Below are 15937 nucleotides of genomic sequence, written 5' to 3' on the forward strand. Positions count from 1 at the left end.
TGGCACCCAGCATGTCTAATTCAGTGAGGAACAATTTCGAAATACATTTGGCTGGCTTCCCGGGTAAAGATGAATGAGGTGGTTCAGCTCTGGTCGATGCCAGGGGGATCATAAAGAATAGGGAGAGTATTGATCATCTGCCCTTGCTAGCAAAGAGAAATATTGCTACAGTGGTGTGGTGCACTACCTTAAGCAAAAAATGATTTTGAAAAACAGAGCACACTGGTTTAAGTGTTAAGTGAGACTTGAATGCCTAATGTCTGAGTTCTATATAGTATAAATGATATATACATTTTTGAACATCAGCATGGATTTGTTTGCACAATATGTTTTCCTGAGATTTTGTCTCACCAGCGGTCAGCCAGGGGGAACTGGAGCTGGGGTTTGGGTAGTTTAAGCTGCTGTTCCTTCACAGCATATGTCAACACCTGTCTGTCAGAGTAGTGTCTGTACGGCTGGTTTCCCAGCTCAAAGAGCTCCCACACAGTCACCCCCAATGACCTGGAACAGGCAGAGAAATCATTAATGGTGCTCCATGCTCACTACAAGTAAGCTGTTCATTTCATACTATAACTTTCTATATGTCATATCACAAACACTGTGTATGTGTGAGATATATATAATCATCAAAAATGTTCTAATAATGGAGGACCACATTCCTAAATGCTAAATTAAATGCATCCAAGTTGTTCTAAATGTTGTTTGTGCATGCTCCACATGCATAAATCCTTACACAGAACTAAAGAATAAGGGTTCATATATTACATATTTTAAAGAATGATGTTGATATGGTAGCTGTATCTCAGTAATTCTGCAATAATATTTCCTGTGTGTGTGTCTTTGAATATCACACCAAATGTTACTGCTTTTGGTTTGGTCGACGACCAGCAAGTTTCCATGGACCTCATCTATGAGCTCAGGTGCGATCCAGCGCAGAGGCACCCAAATCTGGTCTTGTGTTATATAATAGTCATCCTACAGGATTACACAAAAAACATACTTCAGTGCTGGTAGGGTTTAAAGCAGTCTACAAAAATGAGTGACAATATGAAAGACTGACCTTGTATCGGCTGTGAGAAAGACCATAGTCTCCGATCTTAACTGACATTTCTGAAGTTAGCAGGCAGTTTCGCAAGGCCAGATCACTGTTGGAGCAAAGAAACCATGTGATAAACTTTTCTGAAACATTAAAATGTATGGTTTTAAATGTTTTGTTTGGTTTGTTTTTTGTTGAAAATACAGAACAAAAATGAACACAGTATTGTTTTTAGTGCAGTCAGTATATTACAAAATTTTAAATGTTTCAGTTCTATTTCCTTTGTTTAAACATACACTGCCATATGTCGTCAATTAAAATACATCACTAAATTCTGATGAATGCAGCCAAAGCATTATTTAAAGTGCAATCATGAAATGGATGTAAGTACAGAAACATTTCCTGTTTCTTCTCACCAGACCGTGTATAGACAAACACTACAGTCAGTTTAATCTCACCTCCTTCACAAATCAAGCTTTTCAGGCTGGCAATCGCTGACTGGTTGCTAAAGCCACCACCACATGGCTGAGAGAGAGCGAGAGTGGTTCGCCCCCGGCAACAAAATCACTGATGCTGGAGTTTGTGACAACTACTCAGGCAGCACCAGGATGTTGTTGCAGGGAGAGACCAGCAGGGGGCACACAGATCATGCATGTGGATTCTCCCTTTTCAACGCATTAACATTAAGGTTGATGAAAGTAAGAGGAGCAGGATTGACTTAATGTACCTGTGGATAAAGTTGTATTTGTGGAGGTGCAAGAGCCCCGAGGCAATGTCACACGCCATTCTCTGGAGGATCAAAGGGTCAGGAGTCTCAGAATCAGCTACCCGACAGCTGCGCAGGTAACTCTTCAGATCACCCTGAGAGGACGAATAAAATCAGGATGTGTGCTGTTCTGACTGTTAATGATTACTGCAAATGACACTGATGCAAATAGGAAATAATGGGATACGTGTGAAAGACTGAAAACACTCATTTTTATTAATAAATTGCATCCTACCAGAGGGCAAAACTCCATGACCAGCAGATAAGGGGTGACCTCTGAACACTGTGCCAGGCACTGCAGCAGGGCAGGGTGCTGGAGGGTTCTAGCAGAGCAAACAGCTTTTAAATAGGAACGAATACCCAAATAAAACAAGCACACAATACATAATCTGATCATTCATATACACTGTTCCATTTCTACGGAGAGCTATTCAAGCATTGAAGAGTGAACTGACCGGTATGGCTGGACCTCCTCCAGGAATTGCATCTGATCCTGGACACTGGCACTGGCCTTCAGCTCCTTCACCATCACCTGGGTGGTGCTGAGGCCTGCGTTGACCTCTCCCAGCAGAACCTGAGGGGAATACATGGAATGGACAGCAGAGCCAGGATTGTATATCAACCAGGAGTAAAAGTTGGAATGAAAGAAACTGGATTGACTATAAACAGCATCAATGTGTAGTTGTAAACTAAAGTACGGTAAACACAAAGTAAAAATGGGACTAGTGTGCAAGCAAAATCAGGAAGTGTCACAGCATTTCTGTAGAGTAAACTGGAAGGAATCTACTGTGACTGCAAATTTCAAAACTTCTCCCATGGAATCAACATGCTGATGCAAGTGCCAAAGATTCGACTCGCTAGAGTGAGACAGTCATCACATTACCCGTGCATTCCACCGAGAGGAGAAAACATCTTATAAGACCGTTTGTACAGTAACGCAGTTAAAACAGATAAAGTAAGTAATAATAAGTACAAAGACTGTGTCTCCAGATTCAAATGGTGACTGTATGTATGTATTAGTGCAAAAAGAAATATTTTTTTATTACCTTGCCAAACCAGCCATGTCCAATCTCCTTTAGATACAGCAGACTATGGCGGCCAAGGTCTGATGATTTCAGCAGTTGAACTGGGAAGGAAAAATAACAAAGACATAAGATTGTTTTTAAACGGGAAAGAAAAAAGACTGCTATAGTCAGAGATTTGTGACTATAAGAAAAAAAATAATGACAGACACTTCTCAAAAGACAGCCTTTCAACATATTGAGCAAAGTAAACAAAAGAAAAAATAGAAAGTGAAGGACTGGCTGCAGATACAGAGGACAGATACAATGCAGCGAAACCACAAGGAGAGATCAGATAAGAAAAACACACACCCCTTAGAGGCAAACCATGAATGCACATTTTCCAAAATAAAACATTGCATTCATGAAAGACAGACTTGCCTTAAGGCAAATGAGCTCAAACTTCCTGCTTCCCAGTTACATGAAATAATTCTTTGAAAACAAGGAAGCTTGTTGCCACCACACACAACTTCACCACAGAGACACCACAAATCATGGACAAAATCAAGTACCTCCATGGATCCTCATATTTCAGGAATGGAGATGTTGATGGTGGGCGAATAGATGATGGTGACGGAGCAGTGGAGCGGCCAGCCACTCTGAGCACCGTGACAGGGACTGAGTCCGAATCCCCGGCAGCGATGAAATACTGGTTCAGAGTGTGAGATCGGAGAGCCCGTGGCCCCGGCCAGAGCCCCAGGCATCTTAGCCTCATTGTGTATATCTGAGAAAGAGCCCACGATCGCAGTATGTGTGTGTGAGAGCCTCGGCAGGATTTAACCCTCCGAGCCCTTGCACAGCTGAACAAGCTCACCATGCTGCCTCTCCCCGTCTGCACCGGGCTCATCCTCCAACTGGGACACACACAAACACACACAGACTCTGTCCCCGTCTAGAGCTCTACAGCTGTTGAGCAAATACAGAAATCCTTGGTTCCTATACCAACTATTTTTAAATCTACAGTAAACAGAAGGAGATAAAAAAACTCATCAACTTCAAGTCAGTGAACCGATCAGCCGACAGGTCAACGCGAGAGTCCTGAGGTGGATTTCTGCCCCGGGCGCGAAGACCTCCTGGTCATGTATCCCTCCTGATGTGACTGTCACGCATGTTGGTAGTGTGCCGTTTGACGCGCCAGCTCTGTGTGCAGCTTCAAGATACCCAGTAGTGACATAAGGTCCACATAATGCCCCCCTGTCACCCAGGACAGCAGCATTCCTCAGCCAAACATGACACAAACACTGCTCTGTCCAACGCAGAAAAGACCTCTGTCATACACACTCGCCACCCCTATCTCAAGTCTCCCCTCCCTACTCTTAGGTCCTGGTACATGCCACCACCCTTCCCCTGTCTCTCCTCATTCTGTCACAGACCCCTCACTGTATTCTGCCCATAATGCCAGTCCTCCGCTAGTGCGTTCCATAGACATTTCAGCCTGGCCTTATGCTCCCCCACTGTCCGGCCGGCTTAAAACAGGGCCATTGTTCGGATCGCTCACTCACACGCTCACGCTGTGTCTCCTGGTACCCAGTGCGCCAAACACACACTCACAGGCACGTAAAGACGAGACACACAAGGTCCATTCTCCGCTGGAACGCTGGGCAGAGGTTGTCACGGTGATAACAGACCCAGCCCCAACCCCCCAAGCCTGCACCACCCCTCCCGGACAGAGAGAGAGAGAAATTAAGAAGTGGTATTATTCCAAATGTGGAATGTGTGAGCGTGAGTGTGCATTCCTGTCCTACTAATGGCATTCCCAGAGAGGATGGCAGGGTCCAGTGGGGCTGCGTGATCGGTGGGATCGTGGAATGAAACACACTCACTTTGATGTATCAAAAATCTGTTGTGGATTTCAAAGTTTAACATGACCTCTTAAATAAAAGATTAGAGCAACAAGTGTTAACCGGGACTGTCAGATCATTAAGCATTGTACTGTGTGTTCATACTGATGTATATGCTTGGTTTGTATGGAAAACACCATTCAGGGTTTGTGTATACAGTATCATGTTTGTGTTTTTCTTACAGTTGCAGTCACAAGGCTTTCTGATTCATCGTCTGTCTATGAAGATAAATTTTACAGTATATGACATGCACAAAATGCTGTAATGTATGGAGGAGCTTCCACAAATTGTGTATGGCTAACAACAAATAACCTGCATAAAATATTCTGTTAAATTCTTAACCTTTATGACATAATTGTCAAAGAATGGGCCTTGTCTTATTGTCTTGATCTTTTCACTTTTCTACATTCAGACGACAATAGTTGTAGAGTAACGGATAGATTTTTTTTTTTTAAAGTTTAAATTTCCTATATGTTCAATATAAAAAAGGTTAATACAATAATACCACATATTTCACTGTTTCCACAGAACACAGAAAGGAAGAGTGAGTCATAGGCCGTTAGCCTTCTGACTCAGTGGAAGGAAACGCTCAGCTGTCCCTCTTCCACGAGCTCTGCTTTCGCTATTTATCCATTCCTCGCCCTGCAACACCTGGACCAATCATAAAGCAGTAGCTATGGGGGACAGAGGCAAGTGTGGCGATTGGCTGCGAGCCTGAGGCTGCCTTCTCCAATCATTACAGGCGCTCACATCCTGGGATGCAGAGCAGCGACTCTCCCTTCTGGCGAAGCACAGTGCAGCACAGACAGCCAGTGAGTCACGCAGGGTGAGGTACCCTGAGCACCCAGGATCTGGCTTACACCGAGATCTACACACATTCACTTACACACACGACACACAAATGCACATGCACATTTTAACATGGAAGGTAAGGATGACCTGAAGAACTACAAACAGGCTGTGCCATTGTTGGGAAGGATCATAGGTACAGAACACCACATTTATAGCGTTTAACATGGATGTGTGCTGAAAGTCTAAATTATGTGAGTATCATATGAAATGATCATTTGTATCAATGCAATGTAACATGCATTTAAACACACAGAGCTCCAGAAATAGCATACAATGGGGTCAGATTCCTCCCTCTCCAGTGGGCTACAGTTTTAGCATAGAAAAAGCTATGCAGCACTGCAGTAGGTCGATTCCTAAATATATTACACAATGGACAGATGTCTGTCTCTTGTAGAGAGAGAGAGAGAGGGTAAGAGAGAAGAAACAAATAGTAAAAGATAACAAATGAAAGAGGCCCCTTTTATTCCAACTAATCTTGCTAAAATGTTCTCACTTTAATATCATCCTAATCAGTAAAGTCAATATGATGTTCCAAAGTGTGCCACGCTCTAGAGAAGTAACCGCCTCTGTTACTTCTGTGAACTTGTGCAAAAACAGATTATCAGATACATAACTTTGAAGTGTTGCATGCTGATGGTTTCGTGTAGTTTCTTACTGGATCTTCCGGGCTGTTTGGAGACAGGCAGGGAGACCTCAGTGAGGGGAAGGATGTAAACCTCGGGGCCATTCTGCGAGGAAGGCGAGGCCAGGGCGGAGAGATCTGCCTGGTACTCCTCTCCCTCAGTGTTTTCAAACTCCTGGTGCAAAGACACACGCTGGGATTAGTCATCCACTCACAGTCGTCCTTCCACCGAGATAGTGGGAGACAATGGTTCGACTGTGAAGGCATTCGACTGCAATGAGGCACATCCACCTACCTATATACACAAGTCATGTACATTGTGGGGTGTATTGTGTGGGTCACTGCTGAGGCACTGTGGGGAACACTCTAATGTATACTGCTATTCAAAGTGTATACACAAAGGCTTTCTTTCTTCCAGTCTGCCTTTTTCTTTCTTCCTCATAGACACAGTCTTAGACAATAAAACTTCACATACATGTTATTGCTTTCATGTTTTCAAAATAAATAAACTACATTTTTGAGTACTTTTGAACCTATAAGGACTTGTTCTTGTAGGGTGTGCTAGTTTTGGAAATAACATCAGCACTTGTTAAAGAAAAAAAAAGAAAAATCTCAGACGAAACACCAGTGTCCTGATTCTTGATTGCACTGTTTTAAGCCTAGGTTTTACAGTCTGCAAGGTGCATTTACAAATCATAATTAGCTGTTGGAATTGCAAACTAGTGCTTAAGATGTACACAAAATACCTCTTTTGGAATGCCATTAATATGACTTTGGGACCAGAATTTTGGCCCTGTTACACCAGTGTCGAACTGCAAAACCCTGGATTGTATTTTCACTGTCTACTGTGCACTATGAAAGAGATAAAATATTAGATAAAATATACAGTAAAGGTTAAGTATCTACACCACATCAGGAAAAAGAGTAAGAGAAAAAGTTGGCTCCATAAATTAGCTATGTAGAGAAAAACTTGGGTCCCTTAACTGCACATTTACCCTCCTCTACACCACCGCTGCTAATAAGATGGATGAAGACGAGAGGGAAAATTGTGACCCCTCTCTCTCTCTTTTCATTCTCTATACTCCATATCCCACAGCCTCTGCTCTGGCCTGTCTGCTTTAACTGTACTACCCTTCTTTCTGCCCCATCTGGCTTTACTCCCCCATCTACTGCAGTGTCCTTGCTCTAACTGTTGTAGTGTGTCCCTATAGCACTCTGTCTCTCTAAAGCCCTGTGCAGTATGTATAAAGAGGGGTGATATTAAATTAAAGGCAGGCCCTATGGGTAACACCAGCTTCCCTGTGTCATACCACACAGTTGGATCACAAGAGAACAATCTTTTATTGTCACTGCACTGTCAATCTTGCTTTGTCTCTCCCTGTCCTCCTCCACGTATAGTTTCAAGAACTGCTCTGTCTTCACTAGCACAAGTAGCTATTTATTGCTTTAACACACAGACGTGGATGAGCCTTTTGGCTACACATGCTTGGAAAGAAAAAAACATAGAATTGTAGAAGATACACAGCCAAAAAATCTGTGTATGAACAGTATAATCTGCAGTATGAGGCTGATGACAACACAGATTGGCAAGTATTGTCAAGATGAGTCAATATTTATAAGAGTAGACAACTGTCTGAGCTCTGTCTGAGTCCTACATCTTCAATTATAAGTACATCATTTTACAAATGCATATTTACATTTCTGCACGATCCCTTAGGAGAAGTGTAACTTTGGGTCAGCAGCTGCACTAGTCCCAATCTAACCATACACTCTTGAAGATTAACATACTGTACTCACTGTGAGCATGACTGAATTTCATTCATTTAAATTCTCATCTAAATCTACGCATTTTTTGATAGGAAATGCCAATGGGAACCCTGTATTTTTAGTACATGTACTCCAAAACACCAAAAACAGAGTGGCAGCATGTCATAGATTTTTCTTTGGTGCCAATACATACAATCATAACATCAGTTAGACACTATTTATATGTCTTATGCCCCTGGTTTGACATTATATTAACATTTTCTTTAGAATATGTTAATTGTTCTGCATGGTGGATGTGTCAACAAACTACAACCAGCATAAATGCTATTTTGTGATTATCTGCAAGTCTAATTTTAAAATCCAACTAAATTCCAGTAGTCCTGGTAAAGATATATGTTCATGGGATACTTATTTATAGGATAGTTATTTAAAATAAAATTAGTCTTTCATTGCTCTGAGTAACTAGTGAGCTTTGATTTCTCTTGAGTTACGGTTCTACACTCAACACCAACATAAGAGACTTCACTCTCATGTATTTTCCATGGACACCCTTTACAACAATTATCCCTTATGTGCACAACAACAGTTCAAAAGGTAATTTAACCTGAGACAAATGCATAAATCCACAACTTAAATGTTACATCTCTGCAATATTCATAGCAGTGCATTAATTTGAATGTGCAGCAAATTAATTGATGAGGTTTATTGTTCCACTACACAACATGAATAAGTGCCATTTATACTATAACTGAAGTAACCACCAGAAATTTCAGTGCTCCAGTTCCAAAAATTTCCTTGTCCGTATCTTTTTTTAGGTTACAGCAGAGTACATGGAAAATCTCTCTTTTCATGAAATGTATCAAGCACTTAAGTCAAAGCCTCTTGATGCTGTCTCAAGCATGTCCTACCACATGAAGAAGCAACATCCCTCAATAATTCAAGCTGATCTTGTTAGCAGATTCAAAGAAGGTGGCTATGTTGGGAAACCAGGCTGACTCTAGTGCTCTCTTCACGAACACAGAGCCATCATGCCCCAATCCATCCCTTCTGTTGCTAATGAACTGTTACCCATGACAATTCTACCACCCCACCTCCAGCAACCACGGAAGTAAAAAGAGTGGTGCAAAAATTGGAAGAAGTGAGAAAGGATGGGAGTGAGCTGCTGGTTGGATTATCATGGAGTATTTCAATGACTGTGTGTGTGTTTCTGTGCTTCAACATGTGCTCTAAAACATTAGTGTGTGTACACAGGAATGTGTGTTTCTCATTCAGGAGAACCATCTGCCACTCTCCTCTGAGTGAAGTATGAAAGCGAGCACCTGGCTGTGAGTCAGCGTTGCACAGCTCCCCAGAGAGCCTTCAGTTTAGAAAGCACTTAATACCCAGCCTCGCACTACACGCTCCAGCAAGAACACCGCGATGGAGAGGAATAATGAAGCTTTTTGGACGGTGCAGCAGTGCGATTTTTGCAGTCCCACACGAATGCACACCTTACAAGTGAGCTGTTGAGTGATGAGCTGTTGCCAGAGATTGGGATAAACAGTGGGAGCCATTTAGGCATTCTGTGATGCTAGCTGCTAAACTCCGAGAACAAGATGAAGATTTGTTAACTTTTAAGCTTACAGCCTGAAATAAATTTACCATTATGACAACCTGGCTTGTCTTAAATTGTAATCCATTAGTGCTTCAGAATGCTCCAAATAAATTAGAACGCTTCACTTTCATTTGCATGAAGAAAGAAAACGAAGTTTCTTTACTCATCTCTTTTTCTTCCAGTGCACTATGAAGTAAACACAGCCTATTTGTGAAATGGTTTATGATTTATATCTGTCACTCTGCCCTGCTTAAGTGTCTTTGAGGAAGATACTGAATCTTCTCCAGTTCATTTGGTTGCTAAATTTCCACCCTGAACTCTCTGATGACAGGGTGCTGGAAGACAATATCCCTGCGGGAATCAATAATGCCACATTGGCATGACAACAAGGCTCAAGGTAGGGCCATGGTTGATCGAGACAATATGAATTAACTATTGTCTGATGTGTTTTAGCAGCTGGAGCCATTATAAGTTTCACAGTATAGACTTAGACACAGACTTAGACTCCCACTGTTCTTGCAGGTTATTACTCTGCACGTTTACATAATGAGGCAGCAGCGATCTCATCAGGGACACACACACGGGTGCCCACACACACACGGGTGCACACACACACACACACACACACACACACACACACACACACACACACACACACACACACACACACACACACACACACACACACACACACACACACACACACACACACACACACACGGGAAAAGTCCAAAAATTATTAAGGCACCTCTCTAAGTTGCACTCATTAGTGACACTGTTATCCCTGCAGCATCTACATCAGTGCCACAGGCTGTTCCCACTGATTCTCATCACATATAATACATGTAAAAGAAACTGGCAGCTCAACTCTCATCCTCTCTCCTGTACTCTCCAGTTTTCTGCAGCTCTCTAATCAGCCATTAAAAAAGCCAACCATCAGTTGCACTCATTCATTCAAGTTGCTGAGTGATTTGCATAAATGATCTTAACAGAAGATGCTGCTGTTCAGTCAGGGCTGTAATTTATCCATTCTCAAGCTAAAAGGAGGTAGTAACGTTCAAATGCATGACCGGAATGATTTGACAAGATGGGAATACAATGTTGTGAAAAGGTTTTTGCCCTCCTACAGATATATTCTATTTTTGCATATTTGTCATACTTAAATGTTTATCATGATTATCAAACTAATTTGATAAAGACAAAGACAAGCACATATTGCAGTTTTTAAATCATAATCTCATTTATTGAATTAAAAGTGCTGTCCAGTCCCACCTTTCCATGTGTGAAAAAGTAACTGCTACTAAATGACCAGATTCATTTAACAGTTGGGTTCAGTTTCATCAGCCACATCCATATATGATTACTGCAAGGTCTGATGAATTTAAACTTCATTTAAATAGAACCTGTCTGGTACTGTGAACTAGCTAAAGGGTCTCAACAAACAGCACATGATGCCACATTCTAAGGCGATTCAAAAACAGATGTTAAACAAAGTCATTGACATTTATCAGTCTGGAAAGAGTTATAAAGCCATTGCTAAGCCTTTGGGACTCCAGAGGACCACAGTAAGAGCCATTATCTACAAACGGAAAAAAAAGAACAGTGGTGAACCTTCCCGGAAGTGGCCGGCCAACAAAAATTTCTCCAAGAGCACCTCGACATCTGATTCAGGAGGTTGCAAAACAACACAGATGAACATCAAAGAAGCGCAAGCTTCACTTCACTCAGCTAAGGTATGCTTACATGATTTGACAATAAGGAACATTAGGCAAAAATGGCAGCAAACCACTACTGATAAAAAAAGAACACAAAGGCTCACCTGGCATTTACAAAAAAAAAAATCAAAAATTAGATAAGTTCCAAGACTTTGGAAGACTCAAAGGTGGACCTTTTTGGAGGACATGGATCCGTTACATCTGGTGTAAAGCTTAGACTGCATTCCACAACAATAACATCACACCAGCAGTGAAACATGGTGGTGGTAGTGTGATGGTTTGGGGCTGCTTTGCTTCCACAGGAACTGGACGACTTGTTATAACTGATAGAGCCATGAATTCTGCTCTCTATTAGAAAATTCTCATGGAGAATATCCACCCATCAGTTCATGGCCTAAAGCTCAAACACAAATGAGTTTTGTCGTATCACAGCGACCCAAAGCACACAAGCAGCTTAAGACCACCTCAGAATGGCTCAAAAACAACTAAATTATGGTGTTGGGGTTAACGAGTCTCAGTCTGGACTTGAATCCAATTCAGATACTGTGGCAAGGCCTTAAAAGGGCACTTCAGGGTCAACAACCATCTAATGTGGCCGGATTAAAACTATTCTGTGGAGAACAGTTCCTCCATGGCGATTTAAAAGACTGATCACAAGCTATCACAAATGTTAACCTTCAGTTGTTGCTGTCGAAGGTGGCCCAACCAGTTGTTAGGTTTAAGGAGGCAATAACTTTTTCACAGGGCTGATAGAGCTTTTCAAAATATGTTTAATCATCCTTTAAAACTGCATTTTGTGGGTTATCTACACCTAGTATTAAATAAATAAAATTATTTGTTTGATGATCTGGAACATTTAAGTGTAAGAAATAAGCAAAAATAGCAGACATCAGGAGGCAAATACTTTTTCACAGCAATGTGAACCTTGCAATGACAACGAGCAGCCAGTACAGTGGTTTTGGAGTTTGTGCTCCCTCTCTCCATATGCCTGCTACCTGTGTCAGTCACTGCTGGCCTCCATCACCGGCTCAGCTCAGTGCTGATGTTTGACACAGCATGGCTGAGTCACGCTGGCAGTCGAGGGCAACACAGAGGCAATGTGTGCCAGCCTGGGACGGGTAAAGGTGGGCTACTTAGTTGCATCACTTGCATACAATGAGACAATAGCCCTTAGTAAGACATGAACACTAATTAAGTTAACAAGTGAAGTCACGGGTTTCAGCAGATCAGCTATGAACTATCAATACTTACACAATTTTGACACCTCTTTGAGAATCTGTTTCTGGCTAAAAACATTAACACAGAAAGTTCTATTCATTTGTTACTATATACTTAATGTGTACATTCTTAGTACTATATCTCATGCCACAACAGTGAAAATAAGAATAGGCAAGTGGCAGACCCTTTCCTTTACAAGTTGAAGTTAAAATTGAAACAGTTGAGCTCAATGAGTTAGTACACAGAAAATAATCAGCAAGTTTGACCATCAAACGTTAATGAATAAACCAATAACTATTTACAGGTTGCAGCATTTCAAACCACGATGATGCTGACTTGCTTTTCTATGGTGTTCGCAGCAAAGTGACTATATTTGACTTTTGGACTACTGGTTGGGTGCAACACAAGAACACCACAGATATTTGAGCAATAACCTAAACTTTTCAAAATTTTAATGGCCATTTTTTAACTTTTTTAATCTTTTTTATAGACTAAGTGATATTATAGTAATATTTAGATAATTATATGTAATAAAACACTATAGTGGTTAGTCAAGTTATTAGTTGAGATCAGCTGTTAGTCCAAATTGACTTTGTGGCACACACACACCAAAAAAAATGACCCTCTGAGGTCCAGGTTGATTTGGGTGTATTGTTGACTTCATTCTTGTGTTTGTTCAATACCTATTAAACTCTCATTTTCCCTCATACAAAACATCGGTTTTCTCATAAACTCAGCTCCATATTTGACATATATTATGTATAAAGCTGCAAGGAACCTAAAATGTTAAAAAAAAACAACAACAACAATAACAAAAAACAAATGGCAGGCAGTGATAAAAATGTATAAATCTTTACTCAAATTACTATTACAGTGGATTTCAAGCTTGTAAAAAAAAAAAGCTCTTGTTTCACTCTAAATACACACAAACACAAGAGAAATATGCACACTACCGTTCAAAAGTTTGGGGTCATTCAGAAATGTCCTTATTTTTGAAAGAAAAGCAGTTCTTTTTCAATGAAGATAACATTAAATGAATCAGAAATACAGTCTAGACATTGTTAATGTTGTAAATGACTATTCTAGCTGGAAACGGCTGATTTTTAATGGAATATCTACATAGAGGTACAGAGGAACATTTCCACAACCATCACTCCTGTGTTCTAGTGGTACATTGTGTTAGCTAGTTGTGCTGAAAGGCTAATTGATGATTAGAAAACCCTTGCGCAATTATGTTAGCACATGAATAAAAGTGTGGTGAAATTGCCTGGGTGACCCAAAACTTTTGAACTGTCATGTAAGTAATCAAAGTATAGTATTTCCAAGCGTAAAGCTGTGTTATCCCGTTCTTGAAAGCCTATATACGCCTGTAAATCACTGAAATTATCAATAATTCAAACCTATAAAATTTTGATTTAAAACATACTTTAAATAAACAAAACATGAATAAAATATGCTCAGACAAACTCCACTGGACACATAAATAAGGCTTTTAGCTTTTGTTTAGTTTCTTTATTTTAAATCTGTGCCTGTCTACTTTAAGTATTGTAATTCACTCAAGATCAACACAAGTCTTCCCTCCCTGTGACATCCACAGTGTGAGCACATATACTTTGTGCTCCCCTCACCACTTCCAGCTGGGGGCAGCAGGGAGCTCACCTTAAAGCCGATGTCTCCCTTCTTGCAGCAGAGGCAGGCCAGCATGAGGAAGACGAAGGTGAAGAGGCCGGAGAAGGAGACGGCTACCACTGCCAGAGATGAAGGCCAAGACAGCTCGCTCAGCGGAGCCCCATCTGCAACATTAGGAGATAGAAAATGCCAGTGTTAAAAGGGTGGAACCATCAAGAGATCAGGTGGCAAACTACAAGGCCATACAGGAAATTAAAATCAAAATAGAGATGAAGGTGATTTGTAAACATGCAAATGAATAATGATGGTTTCATTGGCAGCTTGATAAAAAAGGTATGATTTGTCATTAGCATTCTCTTTTGTTGTATATCCATCTTCATAGTCTGAATAGGAAGAAGCCCACTGTAGCTTAATTACAGTAGTTACTATGCACTCTGACTCATAAAAGCTAAAAGTCTGAAACCACCCACACACGCAATTAGTGCCTGATAATTTAATAAAACAGCAGCGGAGTAGGGGTAGTGGCTCATTCTGTTCCTGTGTAAACAACTGTGATGAATGAAAAGACGTACTGTGAATCCATAATGTGTTTAGAAAAATCACCATCAAAGCACATTTGCAACTCAAAATGTATTTCATTAAAGAAATTGCTTTCCAGTACTTTGTACACAATGAGGCATAAATGCCTTTGAATGCAGTATATTTTGAAAAAGCTCTGACACGCAGTTTATGTTTTGTTTTTTTTTTTTTTTTTTTTTAAAGCCTGTGGTGAATATACACAAAGTACACACATGCATACTGGTCATCTCTTTTGTGCAAGTTAATAACAGTCTGTCAGCATCTTCCTGTGTGCATATGTGCAGCACATATGTGTCAGTTTGTCTTTTAGCCTGTATTAACTTAGAACAGGCCAGAGGGCCAGATGTCAGAATTTGGAGTACCTACATATAATCTGATTTACAGTTTTAAACCTCCTGCCAGCACAGATGGAGGAGAAGAGAAAAGGAAGGCGAGAGACAGAAAGAGAGATACATGGAGAAAGAGACAGAGGGGGAGATTAAATAAACTGTGGGAAAGCTGCAATGACACACATATGCATGCAAAAAATATCTGTAATTGTTTCTATATCTGTCAAGACCATTAAACACATTCATTAAACTAACATTGTTGATTGTACACCTCAAACAATACATGAGGGACTTGCCCTCAGTCAATTAAATATCAAACATTCAGTGGAGGTGATTTTATTACCACTTAACCACTGCCTGCCTCAGCAGTCTGTTGGGAGTACTGAGAAGAGCTCTGCTGTAGTTTCCATTTCACCGGACATCTCAGCAGAAAACATGACGTGCTCATGTCATATAGTATATCTAGCTTTCAGTCATTTTAATGATTTTAATGTGTTATTTAGTTTCCAATCCATTTATTATTTAGGGATTCTGTTTAGTAATAGTACCTTCATACATGTTATATTAAAGAGTACCCTATTGAAATTTTCAATCAGGAGGAGAGATCACTCATCCATAAAGCTTCCCTGGAGAATATTTCCCTTAAAGGGGCATTCAAGCAATTGAGTAATAATCTGCATGTATCGTGGATACTGGAATAGCTTGACTTTTACTCCCTGGTTTATGTTGAGCTTCAAGAAATGCTGCATTATGCAAAAAATGCAAAACACCTTAACAGCAACTTTTGTTGGACCCATCCCCAAACCTAAATCTCTGCCCGGTGAATAAAATAATCACACAAACTCTATGTCCCCAAGCTTTCCTGTTAGACTGCAAATCCATTACTTCTAATTTTGCATTTTGTTCATATCAGCGTTATTTAGGCATC

The 15937-nt window shown here is 40.7% G+C and overlaps 1 protein-coding gene across 4 annotated transcripts in view; it reads right to left on the reverse strand.

Annotated features, from left to right (window-relative positions):
- aatka (apoptosis-associated tyrosine kinase a) overlaps positions 1 to 15937 on the reverse strand; it is a 37053-nt gene that overhangs the window by 6062 nt on the left and 15054 nt on the right. For 2 of the 4 annotated variants that reach the window (XM_023264338.3, XM_023264339.3), the window contains exons 3-11: positions 14132 to 14265; positions 6212 to 6353; positions 2849 to 2928; positions 2258 to 2376; positions 2038 to 2125; positions 1764 to 1897; positions 1061 to 1145; positions 854 to 975; positions 352 to 501 (exon numbers count right to left, since the gene is read on the reverse strand). In XM_023264338.3, the coding sequence (XP_023120106.1) occupies positions 352 to 501; positions 854 to 975; positions 1061 to 1145; positions 1764 to 1897; positions 2038 to 2125; positions 2258 to 2376; positions 2849 to 2928; positions 6212 to 6353; positions 14132 to 14265 (1054 nt within the window). Of the gene's footprint in view, positions 1 to 351; positions 502 to 853; positions 976 to 1060; positions 1146 to 1494; positions 1574 to 1763; positions 1898 to 2037; positions 2126 to 2257; positions 2377 to 2848; positions 2929 to 3375; positions 4501 to 6211; positions 6354 to 14131; positions 14266 to 15937 lie in introns of those variants that run through there. The other 2 variants (XM_023264340.3, XM_035945509.2) reach the window with 2 other exon arrangements.

This window comes from Amphiprion ocellaris, chromosome 19, assembly GCF_022539595.1.
Source record: "Amphiprion ocellaris isolate individual 3 ecotype Okinawa chromosome 19, ASM2253959v1, whole genome shotgun sequence".
Taxonomy (NCBI): domain Eukaryota; kingdom Metazoa; phylum Chordata; class Actinopteri; family Pomacentridae; genus Amphiprion; species Amphiprion ocellaris.